At 36.3% G+C, this 21,680-nt stretch overlaps 3 protein-coding genes across 6 annotated transcripts; 1 reads left to right on the top strand and 2 right to left on the bottom strand.

The window, feature by feature from the left end:
- Window positions 1–7,088: 7,088 nt before the first annotated feature.
- LOC111467173 (pentatricopeptide repeat-containing protein At1g80270, mitochondrial-like) lies at window positions 7,089–10,998 on the bottom strand. Its single transcript, XM_023111972.1, has 3 exons — window positions 10,823–10,998; window positions 9,848–10,427; window positions 7,089–8,463 (listed from the first exon to the last, which is right to left on the bottom strand). Exons 1-3 carry the CDS (start codon window positions 10,855–10,857, stop codon window positions 7,219–7,221), a joined length of 1,860 nt encoding a protein of 619 aa, XP_022967740.1. The 5' UTR covers window positions 10,858–10,998; the 3' UTR covers window positions 7,089–7,218.
- A 1,093-nt stretch (window positions 10,999–12,091) lies between these two features.
- On the top strand, window positions 12,092–16,548 carry LOC111467213. Of its 2 annotated transcripts, XM_023112040.1 has the most exons (7): window positions 12,092–12,341; window positions 12,488–12,667; window positions 13,441–13,533; window positions 13,721–13,954; window positions 14,525–14,627; window positions 15,709–15,938; window positions 16,129–16,548. In XM_023112040.1, the coding sequence occupies exons 1-7, from the start codon at window positions 12,253–12,255 to the stop codon at window positions 16,349–16,351; spliced, it is 1,152 nt and encodes a 383-aa protein (XP_022967808.1). In that variant the 5' UTR covers window positions 12,092–12,252; the 3' UTR covers window positions 16,352–16,548. The 2 variants fall into 2 exon arrangements, with proteins under 2 accessions (XP_022967808.1, XP_022967807.1); XM_023112039.1 differs by having other exon boundaries at window positions 12,093–12,667.
- Window positions 16,549–17,115: 567 nt separating this feature from the next.
- Window positions 17,116–20,879, bottom strand: LOC111467184 (arginine/serine-rich coiled-coil protein 2). Of its 3 annotated transcripts, none has more exons than XM_023111988.1 (7): window positions 20,731–20,879; window positions 19,926–20,104; window positions 18,938–19,765; window positions 18,706–18,864; window positions 17,945–18,036; window positions 17,704–17,775; window positions 17,116–17,553 (listed from the first exon to the last, which is right to left on the bottom strand). In XM_023111988.1, exons 2-7 carry the CDS (start codon window positions 20,029–20,031, stop codon window positions 17,131–17,133), a joined length of 1,680 nt encoding a protein of 559 aa, XP_022967756.1. In that variant the 5' UTR covers window positions 20,032–20,104; window positions 20,731–20,879; the 3' UTR covers window positions 17,116–17,130. The 3 variants fall into 3 exon arrangements, with proteins under 3 accessions (XP_022967756.1, XP_022967757.1, XP_022967758.1); XM_023111989.1 differs by having other exon boundaries at window positions 18,706–18,843; XM_023111990.1 differs by having other exon boundaries at window positions 17,143–17,516.
- Window positions 20,880–21,680: the final 801 nt, after the last annotated feature.

Genomic DNA, 21,680 nt, shown 5'->3' with positions numbered 1-21,680 from the left:
TCAAACAAGACACCTTTTTGAAACCCTTTCATGTCATGTGTTTCGATAGAAACTTTGCCTTGTACACTTCAAAAACTCTACAAAATTACAAATAGTTTGATGTAATGACCCGACTTTTCGTACCTCGAAAAAAAAAAAGTGCTACTTAAGAACAAAGGAGAAAAACGATTTGATTTATACTCAACAACTTATAACAATCGTACCTACATACCCAAACGATTTATGATTAAGTAACTCGTTTGTTTTTGTTAGCTTTCAAGTAGACGTTACTGTCAATCAAATTCTATATGTCATGGTGTCTTACCTGATTATTGTAACAACCCTAAATTTCTGCTAGCTTAAAGTCGCTATGTCTTCATAACATGACTTCTTATGCAGAATAATTGTAACGACCCAGATCCACCGCTAGTAGATATTGTTCTCTTTAGGCTTTCCCTTTCGGGCTTCCCCTCAAGGTTTTAAAACGCATCTGCTAGGAGGAAGGTTTCCACACCCTTATAAATGGTGGTTTGTTCTCCTCTCCAACTAATGTGAGACATCACAATAATCATTTAAAATATTTTCATAAAATAATCCATGGACTTACATGTTTAAGAAAAGGTTTTAAAGCAATACAAACGAAAGCTAAATATAACAAAGTAAATATTAAAAATGACAACGCCCTTTACTAACCTAAGGTCTAGGAATTTAAATATAACTATCCTATGAATGTGTCATGGTCTTTACTTGCAATGTCGTCGTTAGCTGTATAGGGGTCTCTTGTCTTTAACTTAAAAATAGAAGTAGCACATGACTTGAGTATTTCAAGAAATACTCAATAAGTAGCCTCAATATTGGGGTTAGAGAATGCAAATACATGCAACTCATAATTAGAAACCTAACATTTAAAACCATTATAAAGGTGGCCTCCAGTTGAGACAAATTGGATGTGTGGTACTTTTGTACACACAACCCACACGTGCAAGCGTGAGCCCACCAAGCGATTTGCACACTCTCTTAGTTCATCATAGTCAGGCTAGTTGGATATAGCAGAACGTCCGAAGGTACAACAAACCCTTGAATATCATGCAAGGCATGATATCATCATCACCAAAGTGTACGTATCCGTATTCATCATTATAAATAGAGAAGTAGCTTGATGGAAATGAACATACCATATGCATGAAGTTCCTATAATTTTCATCTTAAATCATTCTTATGACACAACTCTATACATCATTCACCTATTACTCTGACTAACATGTATGCATAAGCCCATTTAGGGTTGTGTTAGAAAAATCTTTATCATAATGCAACATGACATCTCGTACTTGCACATTATCATAATATGAGATATCATCATATTGTGTCATATCGTCATCATACATCTTATGTTATCATGCATCATCATCATATCATCGTAATATCATCATAATACATCATCATATCGTATCAATTTATATCATCATATCATATAAATTCACATCAACATAATATTATATAAGCCTACATAACACGCGCAAGGGCCACTGGACACGTGTCATCATACATAAAGTCAGTCTTCCGATAGAGCCGATAGTAAGACAACTTACTTGATTGGCCTTAGCCGATGTTCTCCCTAAACTTCAATGCTTGGTTTTATCCTCGAAGTTGTTCCAAGTATCGTCGAGATGTTTCGCCCTATTAGAATATTCGTTCAATAATCTTAGTAACGTCGAATTCCTTATATAATCTAAATTAAACTAAGAAAATAGACTCATACTTACCTTAATTGCCTTAGATAAGGTCAAAACTAGCTCCATGAGGGTCCTAAACGTAGGAATCGATGTCTAAACTATCAACCCAAACCGAATAAGCCATTTTTTAGTTGAGGAGCTGAGCAAAGGCGAGGGAGCCGATAGTTGCAGATAAGACACGTGTCGATGGGGGGAGTTCACGCACGCACGGGTCGAGTCAAGGCATGGGTTTCAGGTCGGTGCATATGAGTATCTGACCCAAATCTGAGTCCAATGGACTCCTCCTTCTTCACTTGATAATTGCGTCGAAAAACCCTAATTTTCTCCGTCCAACTTCTCTCTCCCGGTGACGTCTCTGTTCTTCTTCCAACCGTCATTGTACTCTTCTTCCACCCACCACGACGTCGTAGTGCCTCATGCGTTCTTACAACGTAAATTTATTGACATCTCACCTTTACATGAACTCAAGTTTACCAACTATGAAAGAGATCACAATAGAGTAGTATGGAATGTGAATGACTTACCTTAGTGTACTCAGATTTGATGGTCGTCTTTCCTATGCAGAGGATAGCTCTCAGTTGAACAATACACTTGAATCGAGATGTCATCGATGTCGCACTCTAAGAAAACGAAAATTGTTCGTTTTTCATTCTCACTTTGTATGTCATGTTCTCATATGGTATTGTAGCGCTAGTGGACAGAATGGGTGTGTATAGACAGTTTAAAGAGGTCGGAGGGGAGCATGGACTGATTCGCGGCTGAAAGTTTGGTCTTTTTCTTGCTGGAAATCACGAGATTTTCGACGAGATTGAATTTTCAATTTTTTTTTTATAACCATTATATAATAACCTATTTATCTCTAAGTTTTTAGTGAAGGATAGAAAATGTAACAATCAGAAAAGATTAATAATAATAAATAAATAAAAGGTATGCAACCTCGGTCGATCCCACAATCCAAAAATCTCTTCCTTCATTTCTCTCGTAAAAAAACAGAATTCCCACTCATATTTTTCATCTACGTTAAAAGTTCGTTTTGGTTCATCTCTCGCTATAGCACAGATTGAAGCTCACAAGAAATAATGTTATCGTTTCGAGTCATTTTGGTAAGTCAATTACCAAATTTACTTTTTTGTCATAATTTCATCAATTTCATTAAAATCTCTAAGTTGTGCCACACAAGAAATACCAAAATGATCCATTAGATTTTATTATAAATTTCATTAGATTTTTCTTTCCTTTTATCCTAATTTTGTTACAATTACTTAGATTTTAGTTAGAAATTAAAACCGCTTATTCCCGAGAGCCAAAAAGTACCTGAGAACCGAATTTAAAAAAAAAAAAACACGTATAGAAAGAAAAGGAAAGATCTTGAAATTGTTAAATTGTTTTTGTTTGTATGAAAATAATATTATAACAAACATATATAAACATTTCAAGACTCTAATCATGCCAAGTGTCTAATGTCCGCATAAAATCTAACATATGTACCATGGTAAAAATGAGCTAAATAGTTTTGCAAAATTTAAACTTGAAATTGATGTCATGGGCTTGCATAGGTTGACTTGGATTTCAAAGAACAAAATCAAAATTTCATTGTGGATAAATTTGTGACACTAGCCTAAGCTAATCAGGTAAGTGACCATATTATCGGCATGGTCAAAATACTTGTCTTATGTATGATGACACGTGCTTAGTGGCCCCTGCATGTGTCATGTATATTGATATGATGTTGTGAATGTTTGATTAATCCACCACACTTAAATGGTGTGAAAGTTATCTTATTTATAATCAAATGAATTACAAGGATATGGAAATAGTAATAAATGGAAATAACAATAAATGGAAAGATACATAGGATAATAAGACAAATATTAGATATTTACCTTATAATAAAATATCAAATATAATATATATGGTAAACTATAATTTATTACTAAATATCCTTAACAGATGTATTATAATGATGTCATTGACTATGGTGTTATGATGTTATGATACGTTATGATAATGTATTATGATATGATGACATGACATAATATTATGAAATCTCATGTTACAATGAAGTGCATGTATGAGATACCATGTTGCATTATGATAATGATGATAATGAAGAGTTTTTTGATACACAACCCCTAAATAATCTTATGAATGATGAATATACGAAAGCTTATGCATGCATGTTACCTAGGGTAATATGTGAATGATGTGTGAGACCGTGTCCCATGAATGGTTTAAGATGAAAAGTATAGGGATTTCATGCATATTGTATGTTCATTTTCATCGGGTTACTTTCCCTTTCACGATGAGTATGGATTCGTACATTATGATGATAATGATCATCATCATGCCTTGCATGATATTCGAGGGTTTCTTGTACCTCCAAACGTCCGACTACATCCAATTAGCACCTCTAGGCTGGAGGCCACCTCTATAATGGTTTTAAATGATAGGTCCCTATTCATGATTGTATGTGTTTGCATTACCCGACTCCAATAATGGGGTCACTTATAGAGTATTTTTTAAAATATTCAAGTCACTAGTTACTTTTATATTTCAAGTAAAGTCAAGGCACCCTTGTATCATTGATGGCGGCATCACAAGACCATGTAACTTACATAGGTTAGTTGCATTTAATTTCGTAAATGGGCATTGCTATTTTATCTTTACCTTGGTTTATTTTAATATTGCTTTCGTACTGTTTTAAAACCTTTTCTCAAACATATAAGTCCATGGGATCGTTTTATGAAGTCGTTTTAAATTAATCTTTCTACATAAGAAGTTACGTCTTGCATATGGTAGTGACTTTAGGTTAGTAGAAAGCTAGAGTTGTTACCGTTGGCATCAAAGCTCTAAATTATAGATTATATAAATTAGCCTAACAGATAGATTTGGCATGTTCCATAATCCCACCGATGATGCCCCATCGCCGTCAGGTATATCTTATGAAAGATAATAAATGATATTGTTTCGTTATGTTATGATTTACCTTGCATGAAATGTAAATGTTAATTGATGCGTGGATGATTTAGCAAGTTATGTACGGTGAATGGAGAGCTATAGATTAGTAAGCTACTAAATGCTAGTATAGTATATGCATGAAAATAATGTTACTAAGTAAGGTCATACGTTTCAGTTAGGCATCTCAAATATAGTTAAAATACATAGTGTTATGACCATATAGATGGAAAAAATTGTACCAACATATACTAACGAGTAAGTAGCTTCAAATAAAAATGACCAAGAAAGCTTGATAGACGGCAATATCTTATAGTCCACTATAGATATTAATCGTGAAGTATCGAAAACTACAAAATAGGTAAATATGAAATTAAAGTTTCGGTTTAGAATTCAAACATAAATAAATTCAAAATTTAATACCAACTAAGTACACATAATAAATGTAACACTCGCTCATCGTTATTCACCGGAGCTATTACTTACGTAAATAATAAATTCCAACAGCCAATCATAAGTTTCAAAATAAATTTAAAACAACCAACAAAAATTTTAAACTGTGAAAGCATAAATACACAAACAGACCCAGACATAGATTCTCAATAGTTTCTAGTCTGCTGGTCTCGGTTGGCTTGCATCATCTAAATCTGGAAAGAAAAGTTAAATAATTTTGACGAGTAATTAAATTACTCAAATGAATTATAACTAATCTTTACCGATGTTTTTAAGTTTTATTCATCATTGACTCTTAGTTTCTCGTACTAGGGTCATCTGCTCGTTAACGAGGTATCTCAGCTACCTCCAGCTTAGGTTACTGACTCTCTCTATATGTTTATCTATTTCTCTGGCGGCATGTAAATCTCATATACCAACGGTCAGGAGTACTCATTCTCTCTGACTTAGCACACAGCACATTGGTTACGAACTCCGTAGGAATTAGTAGACTACAATACTCATATAAATATGTCATGGCTCAACCATCTATAAGCATATCTTAAGAGTCATAACTTTTCTATTAACATGCGTAGCATACTCACATTTGATGCATGCTTTCATACGTTCATAATATTCGACACATAGAACATTTTAGTAATCATTTATAACATGCTTACATCGCAGACAAACAGTCACAATATACAAATAGGCATTTCATATCATCAAAACACATATTAACATACTAAGCTCTTAATCATGTAACCAACTTACTCACATGTTGTAATTTTGTAAAACAAGTCAATGAACTAATTTACCGAACAATATGCTACTTACCTGGTTTCAAACTCCTTTTCTCTTGGATGTACGTTTTAATAAGGTATATCAACACAATTCCTTCCAATTAGACTTATAAGTATAGGTCAATCTTGATAGAACAGGTCAAAAGGAGTCGAACGGGACAAACTAGGAAGCAAAATAACATCACACGCGCCCTCACTCACTTGCACATGCTCGGTGTGCTTAACCCACACACCAATCCAACGCCCAGTTGCGGACTCCCCATGCACCCTGCGTATACTGCACGCTCTTCGTCTTCAACCTCGCAATTCTGCACAATTTTCCAACTTTTGTATTAATATCGATTATGTCCCAACCCATATTCCACCTCTACAGCCTGTATTTCGTCCCGACTTCTTCTACCACTTTATAGATCTCTTTGTTACAATTCTAACAATCTCTATTTCATCACTTATCACGCAATATAGACCAAGATATCGAGATTTAAAAGTTCTAGCAAATGAATTTTCTTGCCTTCGGATAAACGCTTAAATCGACTTAAATCCAGAGCTTCACAATCGTCTCCCCCATCCTGAAATTTGCAGGCTGTCACAACAAACGCCAAAGAACCTTAAGGTTTATCGACAAGCACGGATTAGAACATCCTTCCCCTGTTTTCTGCTTTCCCTCTTCCTCTGTTTTCTGTTTCGTCTGTTCTTCGTTTTTAATCCCACACCAAAGCACTCTTAACTTTTCACCAACACAACAATCTCATACCACCCTTCAGCACCACCGCACACTCCAACTGTCCATTGCTCCTTTTTCTACAGCAGCAGCTTCAAGCTAAGCTGCTGCTGTCTTTTTTTCTTTTTCTTCTTTTTTCTTTAATATCTATTCTCCTCTGATTTTGATTTTGATTATGATTATTATTATTATTATCATTATCAAATATGAACACAGTAACATATACATCATAGAACCATTTAGAGTTCTAGTTATACAATCATATGAAACATAGCTCATTGATATCTATTCCTCCTTAAGATTAGAGATTCAAATCTTCGTACGTTCACAATCAGTAGAAATTTAGCATAATTGAACTTCTTTGTTAGTGATCTAAGCATAACTCAACCAATCACGATATTAGCATTCTTTAAGCTTCCAAATTTTAGAGCGTGATAAAACAGCAAAACCAGAATGGTTTGAAAGATCAGTAACCAAATTCGATATATAAAAGCAAGCACAGACATTTTGAATGAAACCTCCACAGAATGGAGGGACAAATCTCAAAATCATTGTTAACAAACAAAATCTAAGAACATTTAGAAATAAATCCTCAGTCAAGCAAATCTGAAACTGCTGTCTTTCTAAATGCACTAACCTGAGCCAACAGTGTTGACAAAGCCCTATTGATATTTATATTATCTGCTTTCATTCGCTCGCCCATGCCATAAGCTGGCGCCTTGGCGTTGATGTAAGCCTGCAACAGAGAATGAAACTGGCGAGGCCTACTCACATACCCTGCCTCTCTCATCATGTGGAACATTTTCTCTGCATTATGAACATCTCCCCTTCCTGCATATTGATCTAAAATAGTCATGAAAGAACACTGCATTGGCTTCATTGACTTCTGCTGGATCGCGTTTTGTAAAACGGAGTCTGCCTTCTCCACGTCTCCTGCTTCCACGTAAAGCTTCACGATTGCGTCCCATGTCAAGGGGCCAATGTGACAACCGTTGTCGCCCATTCGCTTCACCAGATCCTTGCCCTTGGCTAGCATTTTATGGTCTGCATAGACCTTTAGCATCATATGGTATTGCCTTGTCGACAGCTTCCATGTTTTTAACATATGATCGAATACTGCTTCGGCTTTTTCAATATTGTTCAGCTTCCCCCAAGCAACAATGGCAGACATGCATTCTTCAATTCGAGGATCTGGCTCGCAGACGTTCCAAATTCTCTCTACTTCATCAGTCATTTGCATTACTCCGTAGAGAGGGAGTAGAAAACGGCAAACCCAACGCTTCTCATTCAGGTCATTTCCCTCAATCTCCTTGAGAACTTCCACAGCTCTCTCTTTAAGTCCACTAGAAGCATAGTGCTTAACCATGATGGCTTGTGTGTTGATGTCTGGTTCAATGCCATCAGCTTTCATTGTCTCAATAACTTGGTCCATTCCTACCATGTCATGGGATCGACCTTTCGCATCGATTAGTATCTTATAAGTGAAGAGAGTAGGCTTGACGTTGTCTTTCTTCATTACTAATAAAATATCTGCAATTTTCTTCTTGTGGTGTCGCTTGTAAAGAAGAAGCAACTGGTTGCAAGAAAATGCAGTAATTGGAAATCCTAGATCCTTAATTTTAGTGAACACGTCCTCTGCTTTCTTGACATTGTTTGCAACAACACAATTCGCCAATAGTGTTCGGTAAATTGTCTCACCTCTGAAAGATTTTGGGATTTTCTCAACGTAGTGCTCAGCCCTCGGTAAGCCACGTACCTTTGCTATCAAGTCGATATGAGAAGCATAATCTCTCTCAATAAAGTCAAACTGCTTATTTGCCTCCAGCCACTCTGATAACTGCAAAACCAAGCATGACCGGTTTATTTAAACCACCATTAAAAATTCTTCGATACGACCTTAAGAATAATTATAATAACTCATCATCACAATTGCAACAATGGCCACCAACATTGTTAGTTTCTCAAGCATTATTATAGCATTCATAGGATGCAAATTCAGATTCCATAGTAACAAAGGAAATAATGACAATAATAATAATCTTCATCTGAAGCCTATGTCATTCTTGAAGGCTAAAAATTGTAGGTACGGGACATAAACTAAAGAAGAAATACTGTTTTAAGAAACTTCAAATGAATAACAAATGATTCTTTAACATGTGTGTGAAACTACGTTTCAGGTTTGCACCAAATTTTTTTGACACAACCAAGCTGGTACATAGAAGAGAGTACAGAAATTAATTATAGTAAACTTTACCGACTAACTCTAATGACCCAAGCCTACTGCTAGCAGATATTGTCTTCTTTGGGCTTTCCCTTTCGGGCATTCCCTCAAGGTTTTTAAACCACGTCTGCTAGAGAGGTTTCCACACTTTATAAAGAATGTTTTGCTCTCCTCCCCAACCAATGTGGGATCTCACAATCCACCCCCTTCGGGACTCAGCGTCCTTGCTGGCACTCATTCCCTTCTCTAATTGATATGAGACCCCGAATCCACCATCTTACGAGGCCCAGCCTCCTCACTGGCACATCGCTCGATGTCTGGCTCTGATACCTATTTGTAACACCTCAAGTCCACCGCTAGCAGATATTGTCATCTTTGGGCTTTCCCTTTCAGGCTTTCCTTCAAGGTTTTTAAAACACATCTACTAGGAAGAGGTTTTCACATTTTTATAAAGAATATTTCGTTCTCCTCCCCAACAGATGTGGAATCTCAACACTAACCCTCATGCAAACTTGAAAAAATAGAAAATTCTAAAAAATAGGACTATCGGGTTGTAGCATCACAAAGTTTCCACTACAGAACTTGTTAGCGCAGATATAATCAGCAGCACAAGTGTCCCTTTGGGGACATCAGATATGCAGCACAAGTCATACAACAAGCAACCATGTTGTTTTTCAACTGCCTCATAATTGAATAATCATGAGATAGCAGCAGACCAAGTTCTTCCCTGATTTGATTCCTACTCAGGCAGATCTTTACATCATAAGGTGCTGCAAATAATAGCTACTTGGAATGCATAAGCTTTTCAAATGTATGCTAAATACTCCCTTTTGTAATGAGATATACTAAAAATGCATATCTTTTTCTTATTGAAACTAAAGGAAGCTGACTTTTCACGTGTAGGCTAAGCCTACTGTATTCTATATGAGACTTAAACCACAAGGTAAAATCAGCAAGCTTCTAAACAAATGAGACAATAAATAAAATGATGAAAAATCACCTGTAATGCCCTTCCATAAAGTCTGCGTTTACGAAGATTTAGCATGGTTAATGATATCTCAGATCTGTTTAAATCCTTTCCTTCTGCCACCCATTTATCAAGAACATTATGGATAGATAAGCCAGGACTACTCATTATGGCCTGAAACAGTTCCGAGTAAGCCCTTCTATTTATCAGTCTCTTTTCATCCGTATCATCTGTAGCCTCTGATAAATCCAGATCATTTTGAGAGGGCCCAACTGAATCACCATCATCATCTTCAATAAGTTCTGGATCAACAAACATGTCATCTTCCACAGCAGTTTGAGTTGGCATTATTTTTTCGGGTTCAAGTTCCGAAAACCCATCTTCCAAGTCATCTTCCTCCCCACTACTTCTCGGACCAGCTTGTGAAGAAAGACTGCGTCTGTCTACACCATGTCTTGAAGGCCCATGAATCACATAGTGAAACCAATTTGAAAGTAGATAACTATCAGATGAGACATGGGAAGTAGCCATGCCCCGTTTTACATCTGTACAAGCTGTCAATCCATCTAATCTAAGAAAAGTATATGAAGCCCCAATTCCAAATACTTGGTTCCTGAAAGGGATAAAAATAGCTAACAACCAAAACAGACAATCTCTAAAACATGAAATATGAGCACGACAACGCATTCTTAGATATATTTCTGCATATACTCGAAGACAAACGAGAAATTAGAAGATAAAATAATCCAATACTCAATGTAATAATGTAAGTAAAGATTTAGAGTTCATTACGACACTATAATTTCAAAGCATATTTATCAAGAATTGGCAGAATGAAACAAATCTACAGACATGACCGAATATTCTCATTTTCCTGTTTCATTTCTCTAAATTTAAGTTAAAATCGTGTCATCCTTGCAAAACTCTACCTTAGATTGTTCGTTCTAAATCTTTGAAGGCCATTGCCACTCCTAAAACGACGCTTACGGTTTGAGAATAGGAGAATACCTGATAGGCGTAGAAGCTCGACGAATAGCCCACATGGTGATCGGAGAAATGACCGGAAAATAAATGAGTTGCTGTACCGGCGAGGATGAGAGATGATCGGCGCCAGGGGTTGGAGAAGTTTTTAGGTTTAGGGGAGATGAAGCACTGGAGCTCCTAAACCCTAAGCCCTAAAACCCTTAGGGATTACACTTCTCAATATTTTCATTGGAAATTTTGATTCTAATTTAAATAATTATTCAAAAATACATTTATAAAATTAATTGGAATAATATAATTATCCTTAATTAATTAATTAATTTTATCTTGAAATTTTTATTTTGTAATATCATATAATTTATAATATATTATATAATACACATTTTAATTTACCATAATGAATTGAGTTTATAATATGAAATACTATATTAAAGTTTTTTTAATCTTTTTTTTTAATATATTTTTCTATTTAAATTTTGTTAAGAACGCACATCTTTGGAATGTATCAACCTAACGTCACGGTCATACTCGTCTAGAGCGTGCTGCTCATGTCACACGGAACTCTTTATTTTTATTCCATGTTGTATTGCCTTATACGTATAGATCTTGTTGTTCAACAATGTTATTAGATCAAACCTCAAGAGTTTTATAACAATTGATATACCAATATTATATGTGAAAGAAATTATGAACGAGTGCTAATATACTGCTGATACGAAATTATATTTTAAATGATCACTAATGTTGTGAGATCCTATGTTTGTTAGAGAAGGGAATGAAACATTCGTTGTTAGGGGATGGAAACCAAGCCTCTCCCTAGTAGACATTTTTAAAACCATGAGGTTAACGGCAATATGTAATGAGCGAAAGCCGACAATATTTGTTAACGATGGTCTCAGACTGTTACAAATGCACCCCAACATATATGCAGGAGGACGATGACTAGTTGGACCATGGAAAATAGGAAGTGAGAGACTAAATACATCTTGGCACATGAATACACCTTGTGAATAGGAGCAAGTGAGGTATATGAACCTTAAGAGTCTACCGAGCTCGATTAGAACTCGAGCCATGAAATTGACTAAGTTTAGGATTCTGATTGAGCACATAGCTTAAAAAGCACGATGGTGAGAGCATGCAGAGCCGTGGAATTATTCTAGTATCATTTTATAAGAATATTTTGTAAACAATTATGGGTAATTTTTATCATATTTGGTTAGTTTTTGAATGAAATTAAGGACATATAAGAATATGATGGTGAGGACACACAGGTTCTTGATTGGACACATGGCCGTTAGTTGAGGCACATAATCACAGACATCTTTTGCTTCTCAAATTTCTTCGATTCAAAGTTACATATCAATCAATCAATCCATAGTATCCTTTATGATTAGTTTATAATTCTCAGTACTCACTACGATACTTGCTCGATCCAAGTTCTTGTCCTTCACCGGATGCGATCTATTAGCATCCCTGTTTGCGCCGAAGATTACAATCTCTCTTCCACTCTGCAATTTCCATGGCGATTCACAAGACCCAGAAGGCAAAACCCAAACCCAGATCCCCATTCCTCTTCTTCTTCGTTGCCCTCGCCGTCATTGCGTTTCTTTTCCTCTTTTCCTCTCTGATTTCCACTAATGGGGTTTCTTCTTCTTTTCCATCCTCAAATTCGATTCGTGAAATCTTCAGATTCAAGAATTTGAACCAGAAACAGAGACGTAATCGGCACGTTTTTAGTACGAACGACAAGTTCTTGTACTGGGGCAACAGAATCGACTGTCCTGGGAAGCATTGCGAGTCTTGTGAGGGTTTGGGTCACCAGGAGTCCAGCTTGAGGTGCGCCCTTGAGGAAGCCATGTTCCTCCAGAGGTAATTTTCATGAAGTTTTTCTGATTTCTGGGGCTTAAGCTTTACATGAAGATGTTTTCTCCTAGTTTAATTTGTTGGATTGGCATGTTAAGATTTCTGTGTGAAAGGGGTTTGGAATTGGATCAGCAGTAACTCATCAGCACTGCAGTGGTTCTATCACTAAATGTAGAATTATCAGTTGAGGATGGTTGGGAGGGAGTCCCACGTCTCTAATTTAGAGGATGATCATAGATTTATAAGTAAGGAATACATCTTTAGAGGAAAGTCATGAGTGCTTACCCTCAATGTGGACAATAGCATACCATTGTGGAGATACGTGGTATGTCAGAGTCATGCCTTTAACTTAACCATGTCAATAGAATCCTCAAATGTAATCCTCAAATGTCGAACAAAGAAGTTGTGAGCTTCAATTAAGGGGAGGTTGTTCGAGGACTCTATAGGCCTCAAGGGAGGCTCTACGGTGTACTTTGTTCGAGGGGAGGTTGGTGGAGATTCGTGATTCCTAACATTATCATAGTGTGAAACTCATGAGTTCAAGAACTTGTGTATAGATTTGAAGTTTCTAACTTAGAAACTCACGAGTTCAAGAACTTCTGTTGGCCCCTTACTTGATCTTTATGTTGTGTTATTGCTATGAGGTGCCATTTAGTTTGTCTCAGCTCTTTGTAATGGTAATGGATTGGTCCAATGCCCTTAAGCTCAGCATAATTTATTGGTATAATGCTTTTGCATAACCTACTTAGACAATTTACTTTACTTTCTTTTTGGTGCAGAGTATTTGTAATGCCCTCTAGAATGTGTATCAACCCTATACACAATAAGAAAGGGATTCTTCATCAGTCCACCAATGCAAGCTCAGAGGAAAGGTGCTTCTTCCTCTTTTCTAATCCTATAATGAGTTATACTTGATGATAGTTGAAACGGTATTCAATTGATTCGCTTCATGCTTCAAACTAAGACGCGAACTCCCTTGCATAAAAATCTTTGTTCTTCATGTGTTTGTGATCTTTTCTAGAAAGAACACAGAATCTGAATTTGTTCTCTGCATTGCAGATGGGAAACAAACTCTTGTGCCATGGATTCGTTGTACGATATGGACCTTATATCTGATACTGTACCAGTGATTTTAGACAACTCAAAATTATGGTATCAGGTGCAGTCAACTGGTATGAAATTAGGATCTAGAGTGGTTGCCCATGTTGATCAAGTTAGTCGTATTGAACTCAGAGATGACAGCCGCTACTCCAATCTTTTGCTAATAAATCGAACTGCCAGCCCTCTTTCATGGTAAATCAAACTTGGGGTAATAAGATTCTTTTATGTCTTTTGTATGTGTTTGTGAGATCTCATATCGGTTGGAGAGGGGAACGAAACATTCCTTATAAGAGTGTAGAAACCTCTCCCTAGCAGACGAGTTTTAAAACCTTGAAGGGAAGTCCAGAAGGGAAAGCCCAAAGAGGACAATATCTACTAGCGGTGGGCTTGGGCCGTTACAAATGTTATCATAGCCAAATACCGGGCGGTGTGCTAGCGATAACGTTGGGCCTCCAAGGGGGGTGGATTGCGAGATCCCACATCGGTTGGAGAGGGGAACAAAACATTCATTATAAGAGTGTAGAAACTTCTCCCTAGCATACGCGTTTTAAAACCTTGAGGAAAACTCCAAAGAGAACAATAGCTACTAGTGGTGAGCTTAGGCCGTGCATCATCATAGAGTAAATCAGTAAAAGCTCAATTAGGCTCGTCTTTTTAATGTTTTGTTTTCATGCATTTCTTTGCAACTTGGTACACGGATATTTCAATTTAAGATCCCAATTTATGAATTATTAGGGCGTTAATGCCGTGATAACTCTTTAGGTTCATGGAATGCAAGGACAGAAACAACCGCAGTGCCATATTGTTGCCCTATAAATTTCTTCCTTCTATGGCAGCAGAAAACTTGAGGGATGCATCTGAGAAGGTATTTTTTGAAACCATATTAGGTTCTTTCTTTTGTTATTCATATTTGCAGTCTTCTACAAATCAGGACATACGGTAGAGCCTATCGCTGTTAACTCGCTGCTTACGAAACCTAGCTTTCATGCATTTCTTTATTTCTATGTTGCTGTTGAATAGTTGTAGTAGATGCTCAACTTCAGTGTTATAAGATTAGGCATTTGCTTTATTTGGTCTTCCCGGATGCTTCTTAGCATAAACTCACCCTCTTAGAAAATATAATTACTGAACTCTTGATCGACTGTAAAGACTTCACTTTAGATACCCTGACACGAATAACGAACCCTAATTTAAAGACTCATGAGGGAAGTAGGCATAATTTTTAGAAACAAGAAACTAAAAACATAATGGTTACCTATCGAGGCCTAATTTTCCTCTCCTAGATGACCCTAGCCAGTTCCCTTGCCGGGCTTTGAGGTTTGATTGAGAGTAGCGCTCTGAGGATTGTACTTGGAAATGGAAGCTCTGTTCCCCTCGCACTCCGCTCTATTTTGAATTAGGGATTTGCCTCTTTCTTTCTCTACCGCCTGTGTCTATCTCCTATCAGACTTTCCACCCCTAGGATCTCTTCTAAGTCCAATATCCAAAGTACTTGGAAATTCGTCTTTTTCCGTCTTTGATGAACTTTGAAGTTTTGTCATCAGGCCATGGTTGTATAATGGTGAAAGGCAGAAGAATATAGAAGGGCTTGTATGCAAACATTTGCAGAAGCAAGCCAGTTGTAACCATTATTTATGGATAGGTTTGTAGAAAATCTTGAAGTACCTGAAACTTTATGGTTTTGGTGCCTTGGAAACTGTATAGAAGGCACATATCTTTATTTCATAGCAAAATTCGATAAATCCGAAGCGAGTAATTATCTACAGTGAGTGGTTGGTAAGCCTTGTATTAGTTCGAGACCGAGTTTGTTTGCAGTTCTCTGTTTCTGTCTGGGTTACTTATATGTTATACTGTGTGTAATAGCTGTGAGAAAAGATTACAAGTTGTCTCTTTCTTTTTGGAATATTGTTCTATAAGTAATACTGAAAAGAATGTCTGATCAATAGATTAAAGAGCTACTCGGTGATTACGACGCCATCCATGTTCGTCGTGGAGATAAAATAAAGACCAGAAAGGACAGGTTTGGTGTTGATAGAAGCTTACATCCACATCTCGACAGGGATACACGGCCTGAGTTTATGCTAAAGAGAATAGCAAAGTGGGTTCCGCCAGGGCGGACACTTTTTATTGCTTCAAATGAGAGAACGCCGGGGTTCTTCTCACCCCTCTCTGCTCGGTGAGTCCATCTCACTTACCTTTTTAGTTCACTCGAGTTAGAGCTGAAATGTTGGTTCGTTGCCATTTAGTATGAAGACTTCGTTCAAAAGATCGATCTTCTTGTGTTCTGATAGCGATATTATAAATCATTGAACCGTCTCTCATTTAGTCCTACCACCACCTTGATTCATGATACCCCAATTTTGCAGGTACAAGTTGGCTTATTCCTCGAACTATAGCCATATTCTGGATCCTGTGGTTAAGAACAATTATCAGTTGTTCATGATCGAAAGGCTCATTATGGCGGGTGCTAAGACATTCATCAGAACGTTCAAAGAAGACGATACAGATCTTAGCCTCACCGATGACCCAAAGAAGAACACGAAAGTGTGGCAAAAACCAATCTACACAGATGACGAAGAAAGTAGCTGAGGATTTGTTATTTCACTAGGAAAACATCTTGAAGACATCTTTTTGATCCATGCTAATGCCAACCAACAAAAGCCTTTCATTGCTCGTTGTAATGCTTCATATGAATGGTGAAAGTAAAGGTATATTCTTGGCCGATGTTGTATATGTGGCATAAATTATGATCCTGGTTTCTGAGTTTCATTACTTCCATTTGTTTAGTATCACGTGTATTTTTCTTTTTTTTTCTTTTTTTCAATGGATTTACCTCTTTCATTACTTGAAATTTTTTTGAGTAATAACTCTTGGTTGTTCATTGTTCAAAGATTCTTGTTTAGAATTATATTTGTTCCTATAATCCATAGCCTAACATAGCATCGACCTGCCCATACAGCCTAGCCAGTGGAGAAGATGACACTACTGACAAAGACTATCCAATAAAAACGCCATAAACGCAAAGCATGATAGGCCTGTGCTAGAGATCATAGCATAGGCGGGGAAGGTAGTCTGGTCGGTGGAAGAGTTAGGAGAGGCTGGGTCGTTTGACAGAAATAGAAGGCTTTTCCCCTATTATCAACAGATCTTAACTAAAAAAAACCGAACTTTTTGAAAAACCAACCTTTTTGTTTTCAAAATTTGATTAAGAATTTAAATGAAAGAAATGGTGAAAAAAGAATTTGAGAAAACAAGCCTACATTTTAAAAATGAAAAACAAAAAAAAAAACCAACTATTTTGGGCGTAAATCACCTGCTGCAAATGCATAGAAACTAGAAATCCAATCTCAGGTGTGAAAAGTGGGCAGTCAATCAAGGAATTGGAGGCAACCTGATGATCTTATAACCTTCATAAATGCATAAACCCACAATCCTATAGTCTTAAGGGGAGGTGGAGAGGAGAATAACATAACGTTAAAGGCTGTTGAAAGCACATTCAACACAACTCTTGTGCAGCAACAACATAAACAAAAGATTCTCATAACAATTTCATCAAAGCACAGAAATAATCCACAGCTGATGACGAACACGCTTAAAGACCTAATCCAACTGTTCGACCGTCTCTTCTTCGAAGTCCAGCAGTGTATTGTTTTTCTAAATCCATCTGGAGCTCCTTTTGCTTTTCGGCACGGAGAAGTTCGCTGCCATCTTGGTTCGTTGGTTGGGGCTCCGTCTTCAGCTCGCCCTTCACACCCTACAAGTGGCCATAGGCACCAAGGCAACCTCAGACTCTAAAAATGTGTTAGTAGGTGACGAAGAAACTGTAATGGACTGAGTCACGACTAAGCAATGAAAGCTTGCTAACATTCAGTGATATATTGAGTAGATGGGAAAGGAAGGGAGAAGCGGGGAGGGGAGGGGAGGGGAGGGGAAGAGTTTACCATGAGTTTGTTGAATTTTTCTTGCCGTTCGCGATCGGTAAACAACGCTGTATCCCACTGGTGGTGTCCGGACTGTAACCAATGGAAAAGCATTATGAAGAACACGGAAAAGTATCCATATATGTAATTCTGTGGCTAGAGCAGTTCGGTTCTTCGAAGTCTCTAATTATGAACCAAATGCACAACTATTTCGTGCCAAACAAAATGAAGAAATGATTAAGTATTAGATGATTGTGCATACCTCCTCTACAGCAGAACTCTTTTTGCTCCCCCACAGCAGCTTCTTCTTTTGATCGGTGGTCATATAACCCACTCCAACAAGGTTCTTATTGACTGTTAATGGAACAGAAACCACAAAGTTATAAAAAAATTCAAAGTGAAAAGTTACAGATCATTCAAATCTGAAGTATTGTTATTGTAAATAATCTATGTCATAAACCAGAATTAAAGTGAAATGTAACCTTCAAACAGGATTTTGTTCCAGTTTCAGTTACTGAACTAAGAAAACCAAACTACGATTGTAGAGATAATCAAATCCAACTAAAACCAGAAAAAGAAAAGATCCCAAGTAGGTGAACGTTATTACTTTGTGCACTAAATAGTAAGAGAGGGAATTCGAATCTCTAACTTCGGGGGCATATTCAATAATTAGTTGAACTATGCTCTAAAATTTAAGGATATTAAAAGAAGCCATGCAGACTTGGTAAACATATTCTTTTAGAATTGTAAGTAGAACAATATCAGAATGCAGTCAACTATCTTCAACAATTAAAAGAAAAAATCAAAAGTATGTGCAAAGGTCCAACAAAAACTTTCGAGAACAACCATCATCTAATTTAGAATAAATTTTTTGAAAGGGAAGAAAATAGTCTAAATTAGACGCTTGTAGTTCTCGAAAAAAAATTGTTAGACCTTTGCTCATAATGAACTAACAAACAATCAGAGAGGGATTATTGATCTTAGGTTAGAGCATGAATTTCAAGATAAAGAATTAGATTTTACCTAATTCAGCAGCTTTCATGGCAGCAACTTTTGCAGCACTAAAGTCAGCAGCAAAATCAGAGTCGCCACTTTGGGCTTGTCCTAAACTCATTTTTCCATCCTGTTCTTGCTTAGAGGTTGAAGATTGATTTTCTTCATCTGCATAATCAAATTTCATAACTGGCAAGGACACTAATGCTGGTGTGAAGATAGCATGTAAACAACTTGAAATAGGACATGATAGAGCACTTACCATCCTGTTCGTGATTAACTTCTTTTCCCAAGCTAACCAATTTAGGTTTCTTAGCAGGCAATCCTTGATTTTCATTCACCAAAACAGCTTTACCGTGGCCCTTGTCCCAGTGAGTATCTCTGCCATCATATTTCCTCTCATCCTTAGCGAACTTTTCATCATCAAGGTTCTTCTGGTCACTCTTATGAATTTCTTTTGTACAGTGCTTACTTTCATCCCTTCCTAAAAATGAGTCATACTGGTTCCCCCTAGCATTGTCATGGGAGAGCACTCGTTCATTTTTGTAGTCTCTAGAATGCTTCATATTGTCTCTCTTCTCATCTCGACCATCTCGATCTCTAATATTCCTATGTTTCTCCATTTCTTTAGAGCTCACATGCCTTCTACTACCAGAACCATGTTTCTCAGATAAGGAATCCCCATCCCTACTTCTATGTCCAGAACCATCATATTTATCTCGAGAGCTTTTTTCTACATCCCGAGAGAAGTCTCGTGAACGAAAATGTTCACTATCTCGTCTTGTATGATCATAATGGCCAGCACCTTTTGCCTCCCTACCAGAACGAGAGGATAACCGTTCATAATCTTTGTCTTCATCTGCATATTTGTCATGTCTGGCATAATCATCATGCCTAGAGTAGCCATGCGAAGTTCTTGAGGATTTCCGATCAGAATATCTATAAGAATCAGAATTTCGACTATGATGATTTCCAGAATCCTTATTCAATTCTCTTTCATCCTCTTTTCTCCTTGGTTTTCGTTCAGAGTCTTTTGAAGCATCATCTCTCGAGAGCTTTGGACTATAACTGCAGTCTCGTTTAGGACTTTCTGAAAAAAAAAATATTTATAATGAGCATGAACATACTAAATATAGAAAAGAAAAAGAACCGACAGACCACACAAAGATAACTGAGAATCAAGTGATAGTTGTCTTCCGCAGTTACTTTCACTCCACAAAAAGAAAAACCCAAAATCAAATCAAACTAACCATCCGATGACGACGACCCACTAACAGAAGATCGACGTCTATACTTTCTGCCAACTGTTTCAGAAGATGGCTTACGAAATTCAGCTTTTATACCATTGTTTTCCATCGTAGGAGGCTATAAGTTCAATCCACTTAATGAACCTGACTTCAAATGAAACTAGAATAGCCAACAGAGTGACCTGAAACACAGACACACACTGTCAACAAGTCACTTACAAATCCGGAAAACTTGATACAAAGACGCAAAAGGAGCAAAAATTGCACATCATCCAATCAAACCAAACACTCGTTGCCACGAGGAAGAGAGTAGAAGATTGCAAACAAGTAAAGCAAGTGGCCGATAATGTTTCATAGTATTACGAACCTCAGCAACCAGTGTTTACGATCAACAGATCATTCCCACCAAAATTTTACAAGCTACCAAAACAACAATTAATACCACATCCACAAGAAGACAACGACATCACATTTCAGCTTCTAAAAGTTGCAGCTAGTTTTTTTCTCCCAGAAGAAAGGGAGCGAAACATGATAATACAAAAACCCAGTACATAACTAGCGGAACCGAGCCAAAAAAGACCAAAAGAAAACCCTATTCAAAGCTTGAGGAGACAAAACCTGCAACCTCTCCCCCAGTTCCTCAGGAAATTCTCCCAGCAGACAGACAAACATACAAACAAACAAACAAACAGAGAAAACATCCAACCCTAGGGTTTCAAACATCGACGAATTCGAATTCCAAAACAAACCCTAAACCAAAAAACGAAATCAAAATGGAAAAATTGAAAGCAGAAATGGAAATTCATACCTTGTCAGGAGATTCAATAGCAAACGATTGAATTCATTCACTGCACTTGAATAATTTTGTAGGCGATTGTTTGTTCATTCCCCTCTTCGATTCCAGCATTAATTCCCGTTTGTCTGCTTGAGCGATTTTTATACGAAGGAATGAGATTCAATTGCGCTCTGCATACGTGTCAATAAATCTTTTTCCCTTATCGAACCAAAAAATTATTACAAAAATTATAAATATGCATTTACGATATTACCCTTAATACAGAGTTTTCTTTTGCAGTAATTTAATCTCTTATCCATAATTGTTGAATTAATATATATATATATATATATATTTTTTTTTTTTAATTTAATCATTAAATAATATAGAAATTTTTTAATATATATATATATATATATAGATATATGAATATGTACATTATTAAATTCACTGCACAAAATTTAATATATATATATATATGAAAATTAAACCGAAAAAGAATTTATATTAATTTGGTCTCGATTCAATTTTTTATTAATTTACCCACTAATTTTAACATTAACATAATTTTTACGTAAAAATATTTATTCATTGATTTCAATCAAATAAATTTTAAAAAAAAAATTAAGTATTAAATAACTTTACCGAAATTCATAATCTTGAACAAAATATATATATATCTTTATTTTCCAAAATTTATCTTTTAACTATAATTTAATAATTAGTTATTTTAGCTTATATGTCACTTTTTTTTTCTTTTTTGTTTCCAGAAACACTTTCAAGGGCATCCATAATATTTATAATATATATATTGAAAATTATGACGTCATGACTATAACTAATATTTATTGTTAATTATGTAATAAATCTCTATTTTACTTTTCAATTATATAAGAAGGTATTCTATTTTTTGAATTATATATTTATTTCCAATTTGGCCATACTTGAGCAAAGGAGCCAAAAAAAAAAAAAAAAAAAAAAAA

This window comes from Cucurbita maxima, unplaced genomic scaffold, assembly GCF_002738345.1.
Source record: "Cucurbita maxima cultivar Rimu unplaced genomic scaffold, Cmax_1.0 Cma_Scf00033, whole genome shotgun sequence".
NCBI classification, from domain to species: Eukaryota; Viridiplantae; Streptophyta; class Magnoliopsida; order Cucurbitales; family Cucurbitaceae; genus Cucurbita; species Cucurbita maxima.
Note: the sequence above shows the minus strand (reverse complement) of the source record. Positions and strands in the feature narration are given on the sequence as shown.

Bases quoted from the DNA above. Each gene is read 5' to 3' on its own strand.
- LOC111467213 (XM_023112039.1), top strand. From the start codon at position 12,318: ATGGCGATTCACAAGACCCAGAAGGCAAAACCCAAACCCAGATCCCCA. The intron at 14,628-15,708 runs GTATTTTTTGAA...TCTGATCAATAG, and splicing joins TGAGGGATGCATCTGAGAAG to ATTAAAGAGCTACTCGGTGA. The intron at 15,939-16,128 runs GTGAGTCCATCT...CCAATTTTGCAG, and splicing joins TTCTCACCCCTCTCTGCTCG to GTACAAGTTGGCTTATTCCT.
- LOC111467184 (XM_023111988.1), bottom strand. From the start codon at position 20,031: ATGGAAAACAATGGTATAAAAGCTGAATTTCGTAAGCCATCTTCTGAA. The intron at 18,865-18,937 runs GTAAGTGCTCTA...TGTCCTTGCCAG, and splicing joins AGTTAATCACGAACAGGATG to TTATGAAATTTGATTATGCA. The intron at 17,554-17,703 runs GTAAACTCTTCC...ACACATTTTTAG, and splicing joins AAAAATTCAACAAACTCATG to AGTCTGAGGTTGCCTTGGTG.
- LOC111467173 (XM_023111972.1), bottom strand. From the start codon at position 10,857: ATGTGGGCTATTCGTCGAGCTTCTACGCCTATCAG. The intron at 10,428-10,822 runs GTATTCTCCTAT...TATCCCTTTCAG, and splicing joins CGAGCTTCTACGCCTATCAG to GAACCAAGTATTTGGAATTG. The intron at 8,464-9,847 runs GTGATTTTTCAT...TTGGTTTTGCAG, and splicing joins TTTATGGAAGGGCATTACAG to TTATCAGAGTGGCTGGAGGC.